General features: G+C 46.3%; 1 protein-coding gene across 1 annotated transcript in view; it reads left to right on the top strand.

Annotated features, from left to right (window-relative positions):
* ELP3 (elongator acetyltransferase complex subunit 3) overlaps positions 1-18359 on the top strand; it is a 78875-nt gene extending 60516 nt beyond the window's left edge. The window contains exon 15 of the mRNA XM_079139952.1: positions 16977-18359. Within this exon, the coding sequence (XP_078996078.1) occupies positions 16977-17053 (77 nt within the window). The 3' untranslated portion in view covers positions 17054-18359. The remainder of the gene's footprint in view (positions 1-16976) is intronic.
* Positions 18360-18871: the final 512 nt, after the last annotated feature.

The following is an 18871-nucleotide window of genomic DNA, read 5'->3' as shown; positions in this document are numbered from 1 at the left end:
AAAAGCCCAAAAACAAGGGAGGGGGGGAAGAATTTAAATATAGGGTAATTAAACAAGTCACTGTAGAGATGAGATCATTCTTTAATCATGATACGCAGTCATAAGACCCTAAAGCTGGGTCTACAATTCCCAATAGTCAAAAACTCAATGCACCTATGCTTTATATAATTCAGTATGGCTTCCTAGGACTGAAATTAATGGTCTTGTACCCTAGAGCCACTGATTAATACAATCATTGTAGGAAGAAAATAGCAGTTGTTTTGTTGCCTTTCACTATAAATGACTGAGACTTATACTTCCTGGACCCCAGAAACTTCTCCTGTATTCCAGGCTACTACACATCTCCCTCAGTTTCAGGTGAAGGTTGTTTTATTCTTTGCATTATAATCTAGTTGAAAAGAAGGGTACATTTGTAGCTAGGTCTGTCTGATAATGGACTCATAATCCTTACCAAAGTGCCTAGAAAAGCTTTTCTTCATTATGGCGTAGCTCTTTGCTAATGGACGCAGGAAGCCTGCCAAATGCAAACCAGTGTGTGCCACAGGCGAGTGTGTTAATGTGGGACTTATCAGAAAGGACAGGGAAGATTGTTTCCTCTTTCATTCTCTCTCCTTTACATACTTTGTCTTTTTATAAATTATCTTCTAAATAGCCCCTAATTAAATGTACATTTTCTGGATTCTATTCATTCCTTTCTTTGATTTTGGTATGCTAACAATGATCATACATGTTTCTTTCTCGATGCATGTTCCAGTCAGACTTTCAAAAATCATTATTAGTATCTTTCTTTTTAAAGACAATAGATACAGCATAGAGTATTGCTTTACTACAAAATCTCTATTAATTTCAGCATCATTATTAATCAGACTAACATTGATAGTAGAGAATGCTACTTTGCTAGATAACAAATTAGCTTGGTATTAGCTAATTGGTGTCTATGTTTTGGCTCCACATGGAGGCATTGTTGCATGGCTCCTCTCAGGAATCATTATTCCCCGGCTTGACACTTACTCATTTTAGGTGAATCAGGTACCAGTTTGTAATACTTTGCATGTCGAGTGCATTAAACCATTCCTCAGTTGGCATCACGTGACGCTGTTTATTAGTGCACGTTTAGAATATTCCTGAATAGGCCACCTGTGAGTTTCTGCTGTTTGATCTTGTAGGCAACTGAACTTTTTGTGATATTTCCTTGGCAGAAGCTAGTGATACCAATTCGTCGTGGCCCATCAACACCTGAAAAACAGCGTTTGGCAAGTGCTGTTGCTAATTCCTGATCCGTGCAGTCTAGCCTTCTTATGTTTCAGAAATGTGTACCTTAAAGTCTCAAAGGCTAGCCTGCTCTCATAAACCCTTTCTCCCCTATTTTTGTTCCTCTTGGCTTACAAATATTGGAATGATGGTTGTATGCTTTAGCCTAGGAGAAACAGGGTTATATCATGTGGTCTCTGGTAACATTCCTGAAAAGTCTGGGAGCTTTGAGATGAATGACCGCCTCTTTTATAAAGTTGGATACTTCACAGACTTCTCTGAGAAAGGAAGCCCTCCCGAAGGCAGCCTTGCCTTCAGTCCTCACTACCACCTGTCCATCAGGAAGTTTGTTTTAATGACTTGCTGCCTTGCTCCTTACTGTTACATAACTCTCCTAGCAATAGTTCTGTCCTATTCTCTAAATATTTGACATTGTCTTCACCCATTCAGTTTCATAAAGGCGTTTATATTAGATCCTTTAGAGACGGGGATTTCACAGATTCTTCCCCTTTAGGTGAGCAGATAATAACTAAATCATGCTGAAAATATTGGTGCTGTTGCCATAGCAGCCTCCACGATGGTGGCTTTATAGAGCCTTTGAGATTAGGGATTTCTGATATCAGTAGGACATGTAGGGAATTTTTAACTTAGGCATTCTGGCTTAAACTGTTGGATTTGGGATTTTAGATTGTGGCCATTGGATAATTTCCTTACACAACCCACCTGAACCTCCCTGATCAGCTGGTTATCTAGATTGTCCGTCCCTTTATGTTCAGTATACCAGTCCAAGAAGCCCCACGTCTGTACCCTGTGTAGTCCATTCCTTTTTTACTGCATATCATACCAATTACTGGTTGTTTTGGTTATGTATTATTGTATAATGCACCATCCCAAATTTTAGAGGCTTTAGATAGCATCCTGTTTGTGTGTGTGCACACGCATGCGAACTTAGTGACTCTTGTTGAGAAATTGAGCAGGGCATGAAAGAGATGGTTCTTCTGAGTCCCAGATGTTGAGGGCCTCAGCGGAAATGACTTAGGAAAAGCACCTCGTTTCTTCTCCACTTGTCTTATCCACCTTAATACCAAAGAAAAAGTATCCTTCCTCTTTGGAAAAATTGATATTAATTCTTTTTTTAGTTGTTTGATGGAATTTACAGATAAAGCCATTTGATCATGGCCCCTTATTGATCACTGATTTAGTCTCTACTTGGTCTGTTTAGACTTTGTTTCTTCTGGAATCAGTTTTCATAGTGAGTTTCTGTTTAGACTTTGTTTCTTCTGGAGTCAGTTTTTATAGTTGGTTTCTAGGAATTTGTCCATAACACTAGGTTATCCAATATGTTGGTTTACAGTTCTTCATAGTGGTCTCTTATGTTTCTTTTTATTTCTGTAAAGTCAATAGTAATGTCTTCCCTTTTATTTCTGTTTTAGCAGTAAGTTTCCTTTTTGGTTTCGGGAGAGCCAACTTAAAATAAAGGTTTGCCAGTTTCATTAAAAATGGACCTTCAGCCTGGGGTTGTGGCTCAGTGGTAGAGCGCTTACCTCGCACTATATATTCTATATTTATAATAATCTCTATTATTGACCTCCTCCTGCTAGCTTTGGGTTTAATTTATGATTTTTCTAATTCCTGAAGGTATAGGGTAGGTTATTGATTTGTGACCTTTCTTCTTTTGACATAAGCATTTACATCTATAAATTTCTCTCCAATCACTGCTTTTGCTTCAAGCCTTAAGTTTTGGAATGTTGTGTTTTTCTCTTCATTTGTTCAAAATATTTCCCTGTTTCCCTCATGATTTCTTCTCTGGCTATTAAGAGTATATTTAATTTTCACATATTTATGAATTTTTCACTTTTCCATCTATTGATTTCTAGTTTCATTCCACTGTGATTGCCTGATTTCAGTCTTTTTTTAAATTTATTGAAACTTTTTATGGCCAGACATATGTATGATCTGTCCTGGAGAGTGGCTTATGTGCACTTGTGAAAGATGTGTGTTCTGATGTTGGTGGTGACATGTTCTGCAGAATAGGCAAGCTCTGTGCTCCAGTACATCCCTGTCCCTCTCCATTTATATTGTTATTGTCACAGATTATATACCTGTGTCCACTAACATAGATTTATGATCCCTTTGCATTTATCTTGCTTGGGATTTGCTCAGCTTCTTGAACGTATAGATTCATGTCTTTCATCATGTTTTCAACCATTTATTTGCTTTTTTCCCCTGCATCTTAACATCTCTCATCTTCCCGGAGACTCCAGTGGTGCGTATGTTGGTATTCTTGATGGTGACCCCCGTGGCCTCTGGGGTTCTGCTCACATTTTTCTAAACTCTCTTTTGTTCTGCTCCTCCGAGTAGATCAGTTCAGTTCTGCCTGCTCATAGCTGCCATCAAAGCCCTCTAGTGAATTTTTTCTTTTAGCTATTTTAAATCTCTGCTCCAGAATTTGTTTGGTTCCCTTTTATAATCTCTTTATTGACATTTCCTGTTTCTTCATTCGGTGTCCCCTTGTTATCCTTTAGTTCTTTGTCCATGGTTTCCTTTAGCTCCTGGAGCATATTTAATGTAGTTGATTTGATATCTTTGGTGATTTTAAAGTCTGAGGAATAGTTTTTGTCAAATCCTTTTCTCCTTCAAATGGGTCAGTTTCTTTGTATGCTTTATAATTATTGTTGAGAGCTGGACATTTGAGCATATAATGTGCTAATTTTGGAAATCAGAATTTTGTGCATTGATCCATTTGTCAGTGACTTTTCCAAACTATTTTTGCAGTCTCCATATTCTTTACATGTGTGATCACTGATATGTCTGTTCTTATCTCTGTGATCAGCCTGTAACCTAAGAGGGATTTCCTTAAATATCTGGATCCAACAAAAGGAGTCTATGTCTATTTAAATCTTTCAGTAGGCCTTACCAAGGAAGCCAGTGCAGCCAGAGGGGTCCAAACAAAAACCTCTGCACTGGTTCCTTCAAACCAGACCGAACGCACAGCCTCGGGGATGACTGCCAGCTGCCCAAGGAGCACAGGCTGTCGTCCGTGCAGCTGTGATGGGCTGAGGAATGGGGAAAGAAGGTGGTTTGAGCACTCTGCTCTCTGACCAAAGCTCAGCAGCCTCTGCCTTCCTCAAGCACTCCTCTAGTGGCCACACTGTCTGAGCAGGTTCCCACATTGCAAAGTAGTTGTTTCTCTACTGAGTGGTTGTTCCAGTAGAGGAACTGACCTTGGGAACCTCCTACTTTGCCATTTTTCCTCTTCAGGGGGAGGGTTTGGGGTACTGGGGATTGAATCCAGGGGCCCTTTGCCACTGAGCTACTTCCCCGGCCCTTTTTTTATTTTTTATTTTGATACAAGAACTCATTGAATCACCAGACTGGTCTCAAACTTGTGACCCTCCTACCTCAGCCTCCCAAGTCACTGGGGTTACGGCACTGCTGTGTGCCACTGCTGCCTGCACTGTGTTTCCTCTTAAAGTCTATATTTAAAGGGACTATCAGTAGAAAGGATCTCTCCTCCTACAGGCTGTAAGGTAGCGCACAGCAAAGACTTCAACTTCTCAGAGACAACTAGTGATCTGAGCCATGAGCACAGTAGTGGGGATGATCCCTGCCACAGTACACACTGCTCTGTTTGAACAGGGCCACTCTCCTTTAGTCAGATGACTGTGGACCTCCGTGTAAGACTCCCTGGTAACAGAAAACTAAGAGGTAGCAGATGATCCAGCATCACCCATCTGCAAGTTAGTGTGGTAGCTTCTATTTAGATTCTCTATACCTACTTTATAAGTTATCTGGCTTTTTTCTTTGTTCATTTTACTTTGTTATTATCTTGATATAGCCCTTTAAAAATGTGTGGAGGAATCTTTAGGCTGCTGGGTAGCAAACTTCTCTGAGATATGCTATATATACTTAAGGTGATAGAGAAGAATATATTAATGACTTACAATAACCAGCTGCTTTGAAGAGCAAAGATTGTATGTGGGTAATCTTTATCATCTTTGTAAGATTTTTTTTTTTTAACAGAACAGGAGAAAAGTTCAAAGATTTAGGGTCATTGAGTTAATTGGCCCATTTTCAAACATTCAGAATAAAAACCTTTCCCCAACTTCAGTGTGCATTGTTGAAAAGTGAAATATTGCCGTTCTTCTAGGAGATCAATGAGATGTAATAAACTCATTTCAACAGCAAATAATGAAACTAATGAATATATTTCCTTGTATTAATGCTGCTAGGCGTATATCAGTCAATAAATAGTTGATTAATTGAACCAAAAATAATTTAAAGTTTCTTTAATTTGTTTTTATTTCACTGATTTTTTTATTAAAGAATCATGAATCATTGTTTCAGTCTTTTGCATCTAATAAAAAAATCAGATTTACATTTCAAAGGATAGATTTAGCACATTTTTCCTTCTTTTCAAGGTTGGCTATGGGAATATGAGATGAGGTGGGCTGAATTTTAATTCAGACCACTAACACGTGACTAGCCATAAGGGCAGTCTGGTGTCCTAGCAGAGGAAGTGTCAAAGAACAGGAGCACACCTCCAGATACCTAATTCCCTTCCTGTGTCAGCACAAAAATATCTGAATTGTGAGGCCAAAGTTTTGCTTTTCTTGAAAAATTCTAGGAGGTAAAATTTCTGTTTCCAGTAAATACTTAATCAAACTTCCTTTATTATTTCTTCCTCTGTTAAGTCACATTTTCAATTCTATGTTCCTTCTTTGTCCATTTGGAATTATAGCCCGCATCTTGTTTGTTTTTCTGTAGGTATGAAAAATTGGTTTATTTTCCCATTTAAACAAGGACTCACACATACCTGATATTACTTAATCTTGCCCTGTTTTTTTAATTTTTTAATTTTTTTCCTATACTACTAAGACAGGAAAGTCTATAAACATTAAACAATGAATTGTTTAACCATGCCTGTGCCTCAGGCCGTGTAGGCCACTATAAGACCTCACACCAAGTAATTTATAAGCAATAGACATTTACTTCTCACAGTGCTGGAAGCTGGGAAGATCAAGATCAAAGCACCAGCAGGCTTGGCATTTGGTGAGAGCCATTCCTCAGGAATGGCTCCTGAGTCCTCACATGGCAGAAGGACATAAAGGGCAAACGGGCTCCCTCAGACCCTTTTATAAGGATGCTGATCCCTTATAGGGATTAGTCATAAGACTGCACACTGGACCAGTCACTTCCCGAAGGCCCCACCTCTCAGTCCTGTGCTAATGGAGGTTGAGTTTCAGCTGTGAGCTCTGGACGGGCACACTTTCAGACTGCCGCTCCCTAACGTTACCACACAGATCAGCTTGCATCCCAGAAGTGCCCTGTGGCCCTTCCAGTTTGATTCCTTCTTCCTGTTGCCTGCCTTGCCTTTCCTCCAGTCTCCTAACTTGTTTGGTATTTTCTTTCTTTATTTTCACTACCTAATCCTGTATCCCTTAGATATATAGTTAAACATTTTTTATTTTAGATAAGTAGAATCATTGAAGTGTAGTTTTTATTTCAGCTACTTTTTCTCAACGAGATTGAGTCTCTCTGTGCGTGGCTATAGTTCATTCATTTTCACTGATGTGTAAGATCCCATTATGTAAAATATCCCATATACATTTTTGTGGAATATATGTCTGGAAATAGGAATGCTGGGCTTTAGGGAGCACATTTTTCAGCTAGAAGGTTCTGCCAAGTGGTTTTCTTAAGTGTTTCTAAAGTCTGCAAGTAACTAATTCAGTAATAATCTGCTGGTAGCAAATTATTCCAGTTTTGAATAAAATGTCATTATTTTGCTTCATTCTTAAAAGTTTTCTGAGTAGGGAATTGTGAGATTATAGTTGTTTTCTTTTCACATCTTGAATCTGTATCTTATTTTCTGGCTTTTAATAATGCAGGTCACATTAAGAAGCCCATGTCTTTGAGGATACTCCCCAAGACGTTTTCATGATTCTGTGTCTTCAGACTCTTCATTTTACTCTAGTTGAGTCGCCCTGTGTCCTAGGTGTGGATGTCTCTTGCACTATTGGGCTTCTTTAATCAGAGGGCTGATTCTTTTTGATCAGATCTGAGTCGTGTCCAGCCTCTGATTGGTGACACACCGGCTTCTCTCCCGCCTACTCCTGCGGGGCTCCTGGGTGTGCCGTCCTGTGTCGCCCCCTTCCCTCCGTGCTGTTCTCTGCTATGCTGCCACTGTTCGGACTCAGCTTCAGTGTGCTGATTCCGCCATGTCTACCCCGCTGATGGCTTTGTCCTATTCATCTTTTAACTCCCTGGTTTAGGGTATCTTTCTCAATTCCATCATATTCGTTTGATGGTTTTGTTATTTTTAACATACTTAATTCAGCTTCTGTCTCCATAATGTAGCACAGCCCTTTTGCAGTCTGTGGCAAATGGTTGACATCTGTAATCTGCACTCTCTTGTTTCTTGTCAGCTCTAATCTCAAAGTACCTCATCTTGTTTTAAGGTTTTCTGAGCATTTTACATGAGAATTTGCTGTCGGGAATACGTCGGGACCTAGATGTGTTAGCCCCCTCTGTGGTTCTCTGCTTCCTTCACTAGGCCCCTAAGCATGCTGTTTGACCAGGACCAAGGCTTTTGGTCTGTAGGTCACCAGGATGACCCCTGCAGCAGTCCCTCCCCAGCTTCAAAGGGGAGCCCTCCAGAGCACACCTGGAGGGTCAAGTGCTGTCGCCAGGCCTTGGTCTTTCCAGCTCAGAATTCAGACCTCTGTTCCCACCTCCTTGCGCTTTGGAAGCAACTCTGCCTCTTAGTGGCTCCCTGCCTCCCAGGGCATGGTGTTGCAGTTGGTTCTCTGCCCTGGTGACTGAATGACTCCTGCCCAGGCCCCATGCCTCACGCCTGGGCTGCCCTTCCTGGATTGGCAAAACTGCTGAGGCAGAAAAGCTTCTGCTCCCTGCTGGAAGCTCACATTCTCTGCTTTCTCATCCTGATAATTAATAACTGTTAAGTCTTTGACAATTTTTTAGTAGACACACTTGAAATTCCACATATTTTCATCTTCAGCAGCTGGAGGTTTGCTTAATCCTAATGTAGTCTCCCACAATCAATCCCAAGTCATCTTTTCTATAATCTTAGATCCTCCTGCTTTTCTGCCCTTCCTCTGGTATCTCGTATCCAGCATTTCACCATCTCTGTTACATATACTTTCCCCCTAAACTCAGTACTGTAGTTCTTATCATTTTTTAAATGGTTACCACAGTTTATCAAGTTGTTCCTGGAAAGTACCACCCTTTCCCAGGAGTTATCCATTTGTAAGCCCTGAAAGTGTCTTACTGCCTGCCTATATTATCTTACCCTTTTTATGATTTATTCTGTTTCTTACTGATCCCTGATTGAAATGAAAGTAAGGTCACTATTTCTCTAGTGATTTATCAAATAAAGGACATTGAAAAAACAGACACAAACACAGAAGTTTAAGGTGATCCAAACAAGCTGGAGTTCTTCCTGCCCTGTAAAAGGAGAGCGTGTTACCAGTGGCAGGCTCACGTTGAGGGCGGAGTGGGAAGGTCTGGTGGGCAGGCCCTAGTACCAGGACACTGGAGCGCTGGCCGTCCTCTGCGCTGGGGCTCACACAGCCTGGGCCCAAACTGCCGTTCTTCCACTTCCTGGCAGTGCGCACTCGTTAAGGCCAGTTCTGAAATGCTGGCTCCTGCTGGGAGGGTGACCCTGTCCCTTCAGGTTATAAATAGGCTGGTACATGTAGAGTGCCTGCCCTACCTTGCAGTGCCTGGTGTGCATTTAGGTGCTCAGGAAAGGTCATCTTTCGTTCCTAACTGTATACCTATAGTCACTCAACTGTCTCGGTGATTCGTTTTTTCTTCCGATGGAGTTAGAATCACAAGCTCAGTAGCATTTAGGTTCATTTCCTACTCTTGATTTATTTTCTCTTTCAAAGGAAAAGTGTTCATCTTTGGTGTTCTGAGACTTTAGTGTTGAATTTTATCCCCTTAGTAATAAAACCTGTGGTAACTTAGAGGAGCAAAGAGTCGATTTCCACCCATGCGGGCATCGCCTTGGTGAGATGACTGTTTGCTCGCTCCGTTCCTTGACATTTTCTTTCTAAAATAGAATCAGAGCAGTACTTGAGCAAACATCTGGATTCACTCTATTCTGTCTCTGGTTCATCTTTTTAAGCTTCGTGACCCCCATTACCACCACTACCACACACACACATGTGCGTGTGCACTCACTTAAAGAGCACTGTGCAACCTGGAATTCACAACCTTATCCTACAGCGGTGCCTGAGCCGGATTTCCTTTGTTCTTCCTCTCTTACAGTGAGCAAACCCGTGTCCTGAGCAGAGTGGTTGCATCTAGTGAGAGGGAATCAGACAGCAGAGGTGTTCTTTCTCCTCGGGAGGGGCTTGAGCCTAGGGACTTTCCATTCAGAAGAGGGATCAGATGCTGTCCCTCTGGTCCCCTTCAGCTGGAGCTCCATGAGAGGCCAGCAGCTCACAGCAGCCGGCCTCTCAGGCCAGCAGGGGAAGGGAGCCCCCACAAGCCGAGCAGTGCTTCATCCATCTGTCCAGCAGCAAGCCGTGTCCTCTGCCTTTAATTAACCCCCTCCTGGATCTGCAGTCAGTTTAAGTTAGGGGACGCAGCTGGAGCTGTTTTAATAGTTTAATTTGCAGCATACACATTTAAGTCTGTTCACACAGAAGCATTTATTTTCTTCTCCCAAAAGAGGTGTGAGTCCTGGGGCAGAGGTGTAGGCCAGAGAGGTGACCTCAGATGCTGGTCACTACAGCCAGATCTCAGAGTATAACTGGATACTTCCCCGTGTTCTTTTTTCAACTGGTTTTGTCATTGCCATTAGCTAGTAAAGTGGTGAAGATAAAAATGTGTCTCCTGCCTAAGAACGGGAAGAAGGCCCAGCACAGGGGCACTCTGGGTGGACTAGCTGTCCTCCAGAAGCCTCCCGGTGTCCTTGTCCTCCCACAGTAAGTGTGTGGCCTGCAGCCTCATCCCTCCCGTGGTGTCCTGGTGACAGCTGAAGGCCCTGCAGCAGGGCTCCCTGAGGCCCGCCACACAGGGCCGTGGCGCCTGCTCTCCCAGCCCACAGATGGAGCAGCGTCCCAGGCAGGTGACGGTGGGGTACTCGCCTTCTGCCCCACGGTGTGTTCCTCTCCTCAGGGGAGGCGCGGCGGCCAGGCTGAGGCTGGGGACGCCGAGACACGTCAGTCCAGGAAGTTGGCTGACGTCAGCTCTGAAGGGTAATTGCTTCTCCTCGGCTGACTAACGAAGGAAAGTGACCATGACGGAGGGCTTTCTAGGAGCCTCCTAAACGTGGGGAGGAGACGGGAGCAGGGAGGGGCTTTGCCCCCCAGGCGATGGCATGTCCCTTTCCACCAGCAGCACAAAGAAATAGAGATGGGGAGCATTTGTGTTTAGTTGCTTAGTGAGAAGCAGGCGGGCCCAGACTCTAGAGGTCAAGCCTCCTCCCCAGAACACATCAGCTTCTCAGAGGCCCGAGCCTGTTAGTGAGAACAGACGGGGGCTCCGGGGACGCGGGCACTTCTCTCTGGCAAGGCCGGTGCCTCTCCCTGGGTTGGTGACATTTCCTAGGCCCTCTGCCTGTGTGGAGGCTAAAGCAGAGGGCCCAGGGAGCCGCAGGCTCTTCTGGAGTGAAGGGAGAAACGCTTGAGTGTGCCCGGGAAAGCGCTTCCTTAGCGCACGGCCGCCGTGGGGCGCTCCTGATGGCTGCCCTGGGCTGCCGGGCAGTGTCGGAGGTGGACAGCACCACAGGGCTGCGTGGTTCTGAAGGGAAGGCACTTTGCCCAGCTGCACGTCTTCATTCTGAAAATATCATCTCGATCTGACAGAGGACAGATAAAAGAGCCGAATTACAAACCTCTCCAGGACTGAGCTGAGCAGACCCAGAGGGAAGCCTTAGGTGTGTCTAATGCCGCCTGAGGAGAAAGCTGGGCTCCCGGAAGCCCGAGCGAGGAAGCGGGGCTGAGGCAGGACGCAGGCAGGGAGCCCGTGTTCTCTCTTCCTCTGCTGTTGTGTAAGTCCACAGAAAATAGCATCTGTTCTGTAAAATTAGAACAAAAATATAAAAAGCCAGAGATATTTCTGAAAGATCTGGGGACAGTTTTGTTTTGTTTCTTTCTTTTGCTGCACTGCGACTGAACCCAGGTCGTCACACATACGCAACACGCACTCTGCCACTGAGCTGCATCCCCGCCCTGGGCTGTTCGTATTAGCTAGAAAGAATAGTGCTAAATCGGAAAATTGCTTTTAGATCTCGTAGCCAACAAGGTAGGAGTTCACAGGTTAGGAGGCCCCACCCTTTGTGCCTTCCGTGTAGAGTCATTCCCAGGACAGCGCAGGACGTTTTTCAGTACGTCCTCCAGGATCACGTTTCTGTGTATGTTCACAACACAAAAATAACTAGACTGTAATGGAGCTGCAGAGAGTTACTCCATGCTGATTGTGTGCCAGACACTAATATTCCCTGGCGAAAGAAGCCATCGACTCTGAAGAACTGACCTGCCAGGAGAGGACAAGCAGGTAACACAGAGCATGCAGGTCAGTGGACAGCAGAACGGCTTGCAGTGTGGACTGATGGCCCCGGGGGCAGCCTCCCTCCTGGTGATAGTGGTGTCCACTCTGGGGATCAGAGGACAAGTTTGAGTGTGCTGGGGCAGCACCAAACCAGCAGAACCTCACCAGGACGGCAGAGTCGGGTTTTCAGCTATAGACTATAGTGTCGTTAAGGTCCGTTTGGGCAACACGAACACCAAAAAGTCGGTACATGAAAGACCTGTGTTTCAGGCTAAGGAACTGGAGCTTTTTCTTCGGATGTGCCCTTAGCAATTCTAAGCTGGAAGATAGTGTGGTCAGAATTTTCACCCTTGATTCTGATGTTTATATTTTTGGTGACTTAGCCTCGTGGGATTATCACTTCCTGTCCTCAAGTTTATATGTCAGTTACAGAGAAAAGGCAACTCTTCTCAAAATGACTGCTGTGCTTTGGATGTTTTATACCTGCTCCTCAAAGGTTCCTGTGTTGGAAGTGTGGTCCCCAGTATGTTGATGTGGGAATATGGCACCTGTAGGAGGTGAGGCCTTGGGTCACTGTGTGCACACTGCCCTTGGAAAGAGTTAATGTGATTCTGAAGTGGGATCCTCAAAGTAGATCTTGAGAAAAAAAGTTGTTATAAAAAGAGCAATCTGGGCCTCACGCAGTTCTCTCTGGCTTTTTGTCTGGTGATGAGCATTCTGACATATGCTTCTGCCACTGCCATTCACTATGATGTGACACAGCAAAGAAGGTCCTCACCAGAGCTAAGCCAATGCCCTTGAACCTCTAAAATGGTGAGCAAAATAAACCTCTTTTCTTTATAAAGTTAACCTGCCTCTGGTATTTTGTTGTGATGGTGAAAAATGAACTAATAACATGGTTTAAATTCAACATGATTTAACATTGAAGACATTGTGCTAAATGAAATAAGCCAGTCACCAAAAGAAGAGTACTGCTTGATTCCCCTCATGAAGCCCCTGAGAGTCAGATTCGTAGAGACAGTAGATTGTTGATTGCCAAGGGCTGTGGGGTTATTTAATGGGTATAGTTTCAATTTTATAGGATGAAGAAGTTCTGGACTGGGTGGTAGTGATGATTGTGTAATGTGAATATACTTAATGCCACTGAATTGTACATTTAAGTGGTTAGAATGGTAATTTTATATATATTTTATCACAATAAAAAATACCACAAAATATGATTTAAATCAAATGGGAAAATATATTATTTCATGACAAATCTCCAGATGGAGCAACTTTGGGATTTGTTAATTCATGGTTCAGCAGTGTCAAAAAGCCAAACTGCCTCTATCTTCTCACTGTGCCACCTTCTCACTGTGCGAATCCCCTGCATCCCCAGTTAAGACAGCTGTCCCAACCAGAAGTTACAGAAATGCCAAGGGAGCATCCAGAAGAGACCATCCGTCCTGTGTCTCTTACTAAGAGCAGAGAAGGATTTCCAGAACCACACAATATTCAGCCTCTGTACCTCGATGGCTCCTGGCCATTTCACATGCCCATGACCAAAACCCAGCTCCTGGTTTCCCTTCCACCTCTTCTTCCCAGTCTTCCCACTTCCCCAGATGGCAGCGTCTGTCTCCAGTCTCTTCCTTTACTTGGAGCCCTGTAGGCATCAACAAGTTCTTTTACTCGTGCCTTAAAAAGGTCTCTGGCTCTAGCTCCTTTTGACCGCTGTGGCAGTGCCTGAGCCGCTACCCCTTCTCACTGGGATTCTTTTTTGGGGGGGGGGGGCAGTGCTGGGGAACGAACCCAGGGCCTTGTGCTTGGAAGGCAAGCATTCTACCGGCTGAGCTATCTCCCCAGTCCTCTCACTGGGATTTTTGCAATAGCCTTCTCACTGGCCTCCCTGTTTTCACCCTTGGTTACTTATATTGTACCTACTGTGTGCTGGGTATTTCCCAGGCACTGGCAGCTCTGCATTCTACAAAACGCCTGCCCTCTGAGACCTTTCGCTCTGTTCTCTCAAAAGCAGTTGCCGGGATCCCTTCAGACGTAAGCCACATCAGACAGCTCCGCTGGTGCCTTTTTCTACTTAGGAGTCAAGCTTAGAATTTGCAGTTCTCGTTATTTAGAAGAAACTAAAGTAAGCTTGGAACCACACAACTTCAGTTTCTGGCCAGTAGGGTTTTAGATGTGGGAAAACCACAGTGAGCAACTCCGGGCGCTGTGAACCGTACCACGGCCGGCCTGGTGACACCCTCTTGAGTGCCACCTCTCTGGATCTGCTCCTTTCAGCCTCATTTTGCCCCGTTCTCTGGATGGAGTGAACTCTGAACACACTGAAATGCCTATTAAGTGGATGGTGCCCCCTCCCGAGGATTCTTAATTGAAGTTTAACATCCATGGAATGCAGTATGAAATTTAAGTCGACAGCTTGACTTACTACTGTGTGTATTCCCATGTCACCACTACCCAGGTCGATGTAACCTTTTCAACACCTCGAAAAGCTCTCTTGAACCAGCCTAGACCATCCTTTAAGGGCAACCACTCTGACTTCTATCGCCATAAAATTAGTTCTGCCTGTGTGTGAACTTTGTGCACGCCGAGTGTTTTGTATCTGGTTTCTTTCACAGACAGTCGGTTCTGTGTCTGTTGCGTCGAGCAGTAGTTACTCTCCCGTCACGCCATCAGACTCCCGAGTGAACCTGCCAGTTTATCCGCTCTGCCCCCAGTGGATGAGGGCTCCCCTTTGTTTGGGGCTGTTTTGAACAACACGTCTTGTTGGATGTAAGCTTTTCTCTTTTCACTCGAGAGCGTGATCGCCGGGTGGAGGCTGTGCCCATGGACCTAGAACTCGGGAGATGCTGCCTGAAGGCCGCTGCGCAGGCCCGGGTTCCAGGCTCCTGCCTTTGTCGCTGAGCCGGAGCTGTCACTCACCCCGCTGCGGCTTAATGCTTACCTCCCCTTGCTCTAACCCAGAGCGTTGATGGTGACACAGAAAAAGCTGGACATGTGCACGGTGGATCTGAGTGGCCCTGGGTCAGCAGGGCGTCTCTGCTGTCCCGTGGTGTTGTTCTGTTGCCTCCATCACGTCCGCTTTAGATCTTCCTGAAATGTAAAGTCTGAAGTGGATGTAAAGCAGAGCACGGTGGTAGATCCACCTCCTGAATATGGAGCGTTTGGATTGAAGACTCACAGACTTGAGGAAGCTGGCAAGGGATTGCTTCCCCTTCAGAACGCTCTGCCTCTCATTTAACTTGTTTGATGAATGCTGACTGGGCACCGCACTCATGGTTGGGGAACACAGTGACGGACGGGATCATTGGCTCCAGCACCATGAGGAGTGGACCCTGCAGCCCAGCACAGAAGAGTGCCCAGTGCTCCAGAGCCATGGGCCGAGGCCTAAGAGCACGGTGGGCTGGGGGGCCGTAGCAGGCGGCATCAGGTACGCGGTCCACAAGGGGCAGCAGCTGGACGCTGCCGGGCTGAGAACAGCCTGAGCAGAGGCCTGGAAGCTGGAGCAAGAGCCTGCGCACCAGAGAGGTTGGAGATGTGGGGACCCAGCACGCCTGGAGCACAGCAGGGAAGGCGCTGGAACCTGCCAGGACCAGGTCACAGAGCAGTTTGGGATAACAGCAAACAGCCCAAACAGCAAACGGCTCGGCAGCTCTGGACTAGGGCAGGTTCCTCTCCCATTTACTCCTCAGCACCCTAAAAACACAGACACCAGATTACCAGTGAGGTAGTGGAGGCTCAGGGAGGGAAGGAACCACTGTCTCCAAAATGGCAGGTCGGGTCTCGGTCCCAGGTCCACCGTCAGAAAGCACCTTCTTGTAACCTCCTTGGCACCGCTTAAGTTAGCTCTGTCCTGCAAGTTCCGCTTCTTAGATGCAGAAACATTTGTTTTAGAGGCACTGTTTAAGATAGTATTTCTCAAACTTGGGTCATATACAGATCTCTTTTAAAGAAAAAACAAATTCCAAGGACCTATAGTATTGGCTTAAGTCAGTTCCTTAAATCTGAAGGCATAGTAAGAAACATATAACTGGCCTCTGTACCCCCATCCCTTCCCCTCCCTGACACAGCTGTAAAGCCCTTGGAATTTCCTTTGTTCTAATGGGGCAGCCCTCAGTGGTCTCCTTGATGGGGGCTGGTCACCAGAAAGACCAGACAGGGATTAGAAGCTTGGAACCTTCAGCCAGGCGGGGAGAGAGGCTGGAGATTGAGTTAATAATTGATCCTGCCTATAAAACGAAGCCTCCATAAAATTCCTAAGGCTGGGTCCAGTGAGCTTTCCAGCTGGGCACACACACGTGCGAGAAAGGTGGCACACGCTAACTCCACTGACAGGAGCTGCAGGGCCCGTTCAGACCTCACCTTGTACACTGCATCTGACTGTTCATCGGTATCCTTTGTCACATCCTTTATCCAGTAGACATTAAGTAAATGCTTCTCTGAGTTCTCCGAGCTATTATAGCAAATTATCTCATCTGATGGCGTTGTGGGAACCCCAGTTTGTAGCCAGGTTTGACAGAAGTCACCTGGTAGTGGTAGCCCACTGTTCACAAGGGAGGTCTGCGGCGGCTGGGGGCAGGCTTGTGGGGCCAGGCCCTTCACCTCGGGCTCTGCACTCCATGCAGTTAGCATCAGAACTGAGTCAAATCGTAGTACCTGGTTGGTGTCCATGGAGAACTGGAGAATCACTTGGTGTGGAAGACCTCCATCCTCCCCGCAAGCCACGTTTCTGCACACCAGTGCCATCCCAGCAAACCCACCTCTGTGGCAGCAGCTAATGAGGAGACACTTTCCTGTGAGCACCGCTCTACTCTCCACAGTTCTGACACCAGCCTGGTTGAGTGTGGAGACCCCATTTCTCCACTTCTCACTTCTGGGAAACCATGGTGTCAGCGGGCTTCCTCACACATCCCCCTCATCTACCAGAAGCCCCTAAAGCAGTGTCCTGCTGGCAGGGCCACCAGCGTACATGCTCTGGAGGGAGCAGTCATGGACCCACACTGTGTAGCAGTCAAGGAAGGAGGACTGTATGCAGCAGTTTCCATATTTGCCTACAGCTTGAATTTTGCATAATGAAAGCGGAGAGATTCTGCCTCAAGTAGGGTTTGGTCTGTGAATGGGAGTGGGAGGGGCTGAGGGACGAGTTGCTGACTTTCAAGTGTTACTAAAGTTGTGCTGATTACACGCTGTTTACTTTGGTTTTTCTGCAGGGGTTGGCACCAGGAATTACTATAGAAAGATCGGCTACAGATTACAAGGCCCATATATGGTCAAAATGCTTAAGTAATGGCTGCACCCGTCCACCCTGATGCAGCCTGCTTCCTGGCAGAAGACGAGAAGCAGGAGTTCTTGGCAACTCAGCAGAGAGGCTGGCAAAGCCCATGGACCAATGGACCTACACTGTCCCCTGGAAAGGAGCCTCACCAGCAGACTGGAAACTGCTTTCACAGCCGGGGCGGATGTCTGCTGACCCAGCCCTGCAGCAGTCATCTCTGTATCCAGGAAGCCACTTCATTTATCCAGTTTCTACATTCTGCATGAGGGCTGCAAGTGGCCTGTGGAGACTCAGACATAGTGAAAAGCAGATCAGCTCACTTGAACAGCGTAACTTGTGAAATAAGCCCCATGACTGGCCTGTGAGGAAGTTATTTATATACTCCAGGGACAAGAGTCAGGTTAGACATGTGAAAACTGTCAGACTTGGGTCTCGCCCACAGGCACACGCATTTGCCCACAAGTTAAGAAAATGTGCTTTCCTTTTCCCGGAAATCATTCTGGTTACTGTGCTGATGTTTGGAAATGAGACTGTAGCTTGCAACGATAGTCACAGCAGCTGTGCCCCCGGAGGCTGCCCCTGAGCCAGGCGTCACAGCCTCCTGTGCACAGTCCTGATTGTCTGTGTGCTCCCACACCTGGTGACTGCAGGACAGTGGGGATAGCCCCCGGTCGGTTCCGGAAGGACTGGCCTGTCCAGCAGTCCACCCTGCATGGGCGGAGGCTGTGGCTGTGCACCAGGACCTGCCTGCATCCGTAGAAGCCGTTGCCCACCGGTAGTTCTCTAAGGCGGATGGTGGCTTGTGTTCAGTGGAGAAAGCAAAAAAACTAAAAAAACAGGCCCTTACCTAAAAATGGGGGAAAGATTGGGTTTTTTCAAAGCTTCATCTTGTAAAGCTGCCTCTAAACTTCCAGGCAATCTGCAAAGGAGACGGCTCAGCGGGTCAGCTCCTAATTGAGAGCGTGGCTCCCGCGGGCCCTGCGGCTCCTGTGCCACTTGCAGAGGTTTGTTTAATGGACTTGATTCCTCTAAAAAGGTCTGAAAATAAAGTCTTTAACATACAGAGAAGCCCTGTGGGAGTTTTTCCTCCCCCTTTAAATGCAGTAACATTTGTCATGAATTTACAGGTTCCAGTTTCCAGCCCACAACGCTGGGTTTCCTCCTGGGTGCTGTTGGCCATGTCATTACGCTGCCGGAAGGCGAGCCACGGTGGCTTTCCTACGGGCTCTCTGTGGCCCTGCGGCTTTCCAGGAGTGTGGTTTGGGGAATTTAGCTCCTTCTCAATTATGGGGTTTTTCCATATAAAAATAAAACTGTTGCCCTATAAAGTGCCGCCCACACTGCCATGCACGTTACACGAGCCTCGGCTGCTGGACCCGCAGGCAGGGCCTGAAAGGCAAGCCAGGGCTCCTCTTCCTCATCGTTTCCCGGGTGGATGGAAACACGCAGTGTACCCAAGGCCCTTTTCAAACCATCAGAAAGCAGTGAACACGTTAAAATATGACTGCTTAGAACAAGATTTTAAAACCAAATTGCTGAGGAGCCCGCTCCTTTGTGATGGCCCTGGGCCCTGGTTAACCCCGTTTTCCCCTCCGGGTTCAGAAGGCCACTCCCAGCTGGCCTCAGCGCTCCTTGGCAGGAGCCTCCGTGGCTGTGCGCAGTGGCAGCAGTTGGGAAGCTCTCTGCCACCAGAAGCTCCAGCTTGTCCTGACTGGGTGGCACTTGGCGCTGCTGCCACCTCACCAGTCTGGCCCTTCTGAGACCTGTGTGTTCAGCCTCAGGCAGCCCGTGAGAGCGACCCAGTGGCATGATCCTTGGCACAAACCAGCA

Source organism: Sciurus vulgaris, assembly GCF_902686455.1.
Source record: "Sciurus vulgaris genome assembly, chromosome: 5".
Lineage (NCBI taxonomy): Eukaryota > Metazoa > Chordata > Mammalia > Rodentia > Sciuridae > Sciurus > Sciurus vulgaris.
Note: the sequence above shows the minus strand (reverse complement) of the source record. Positions and strands in the feature narration are given on the sequence as shown.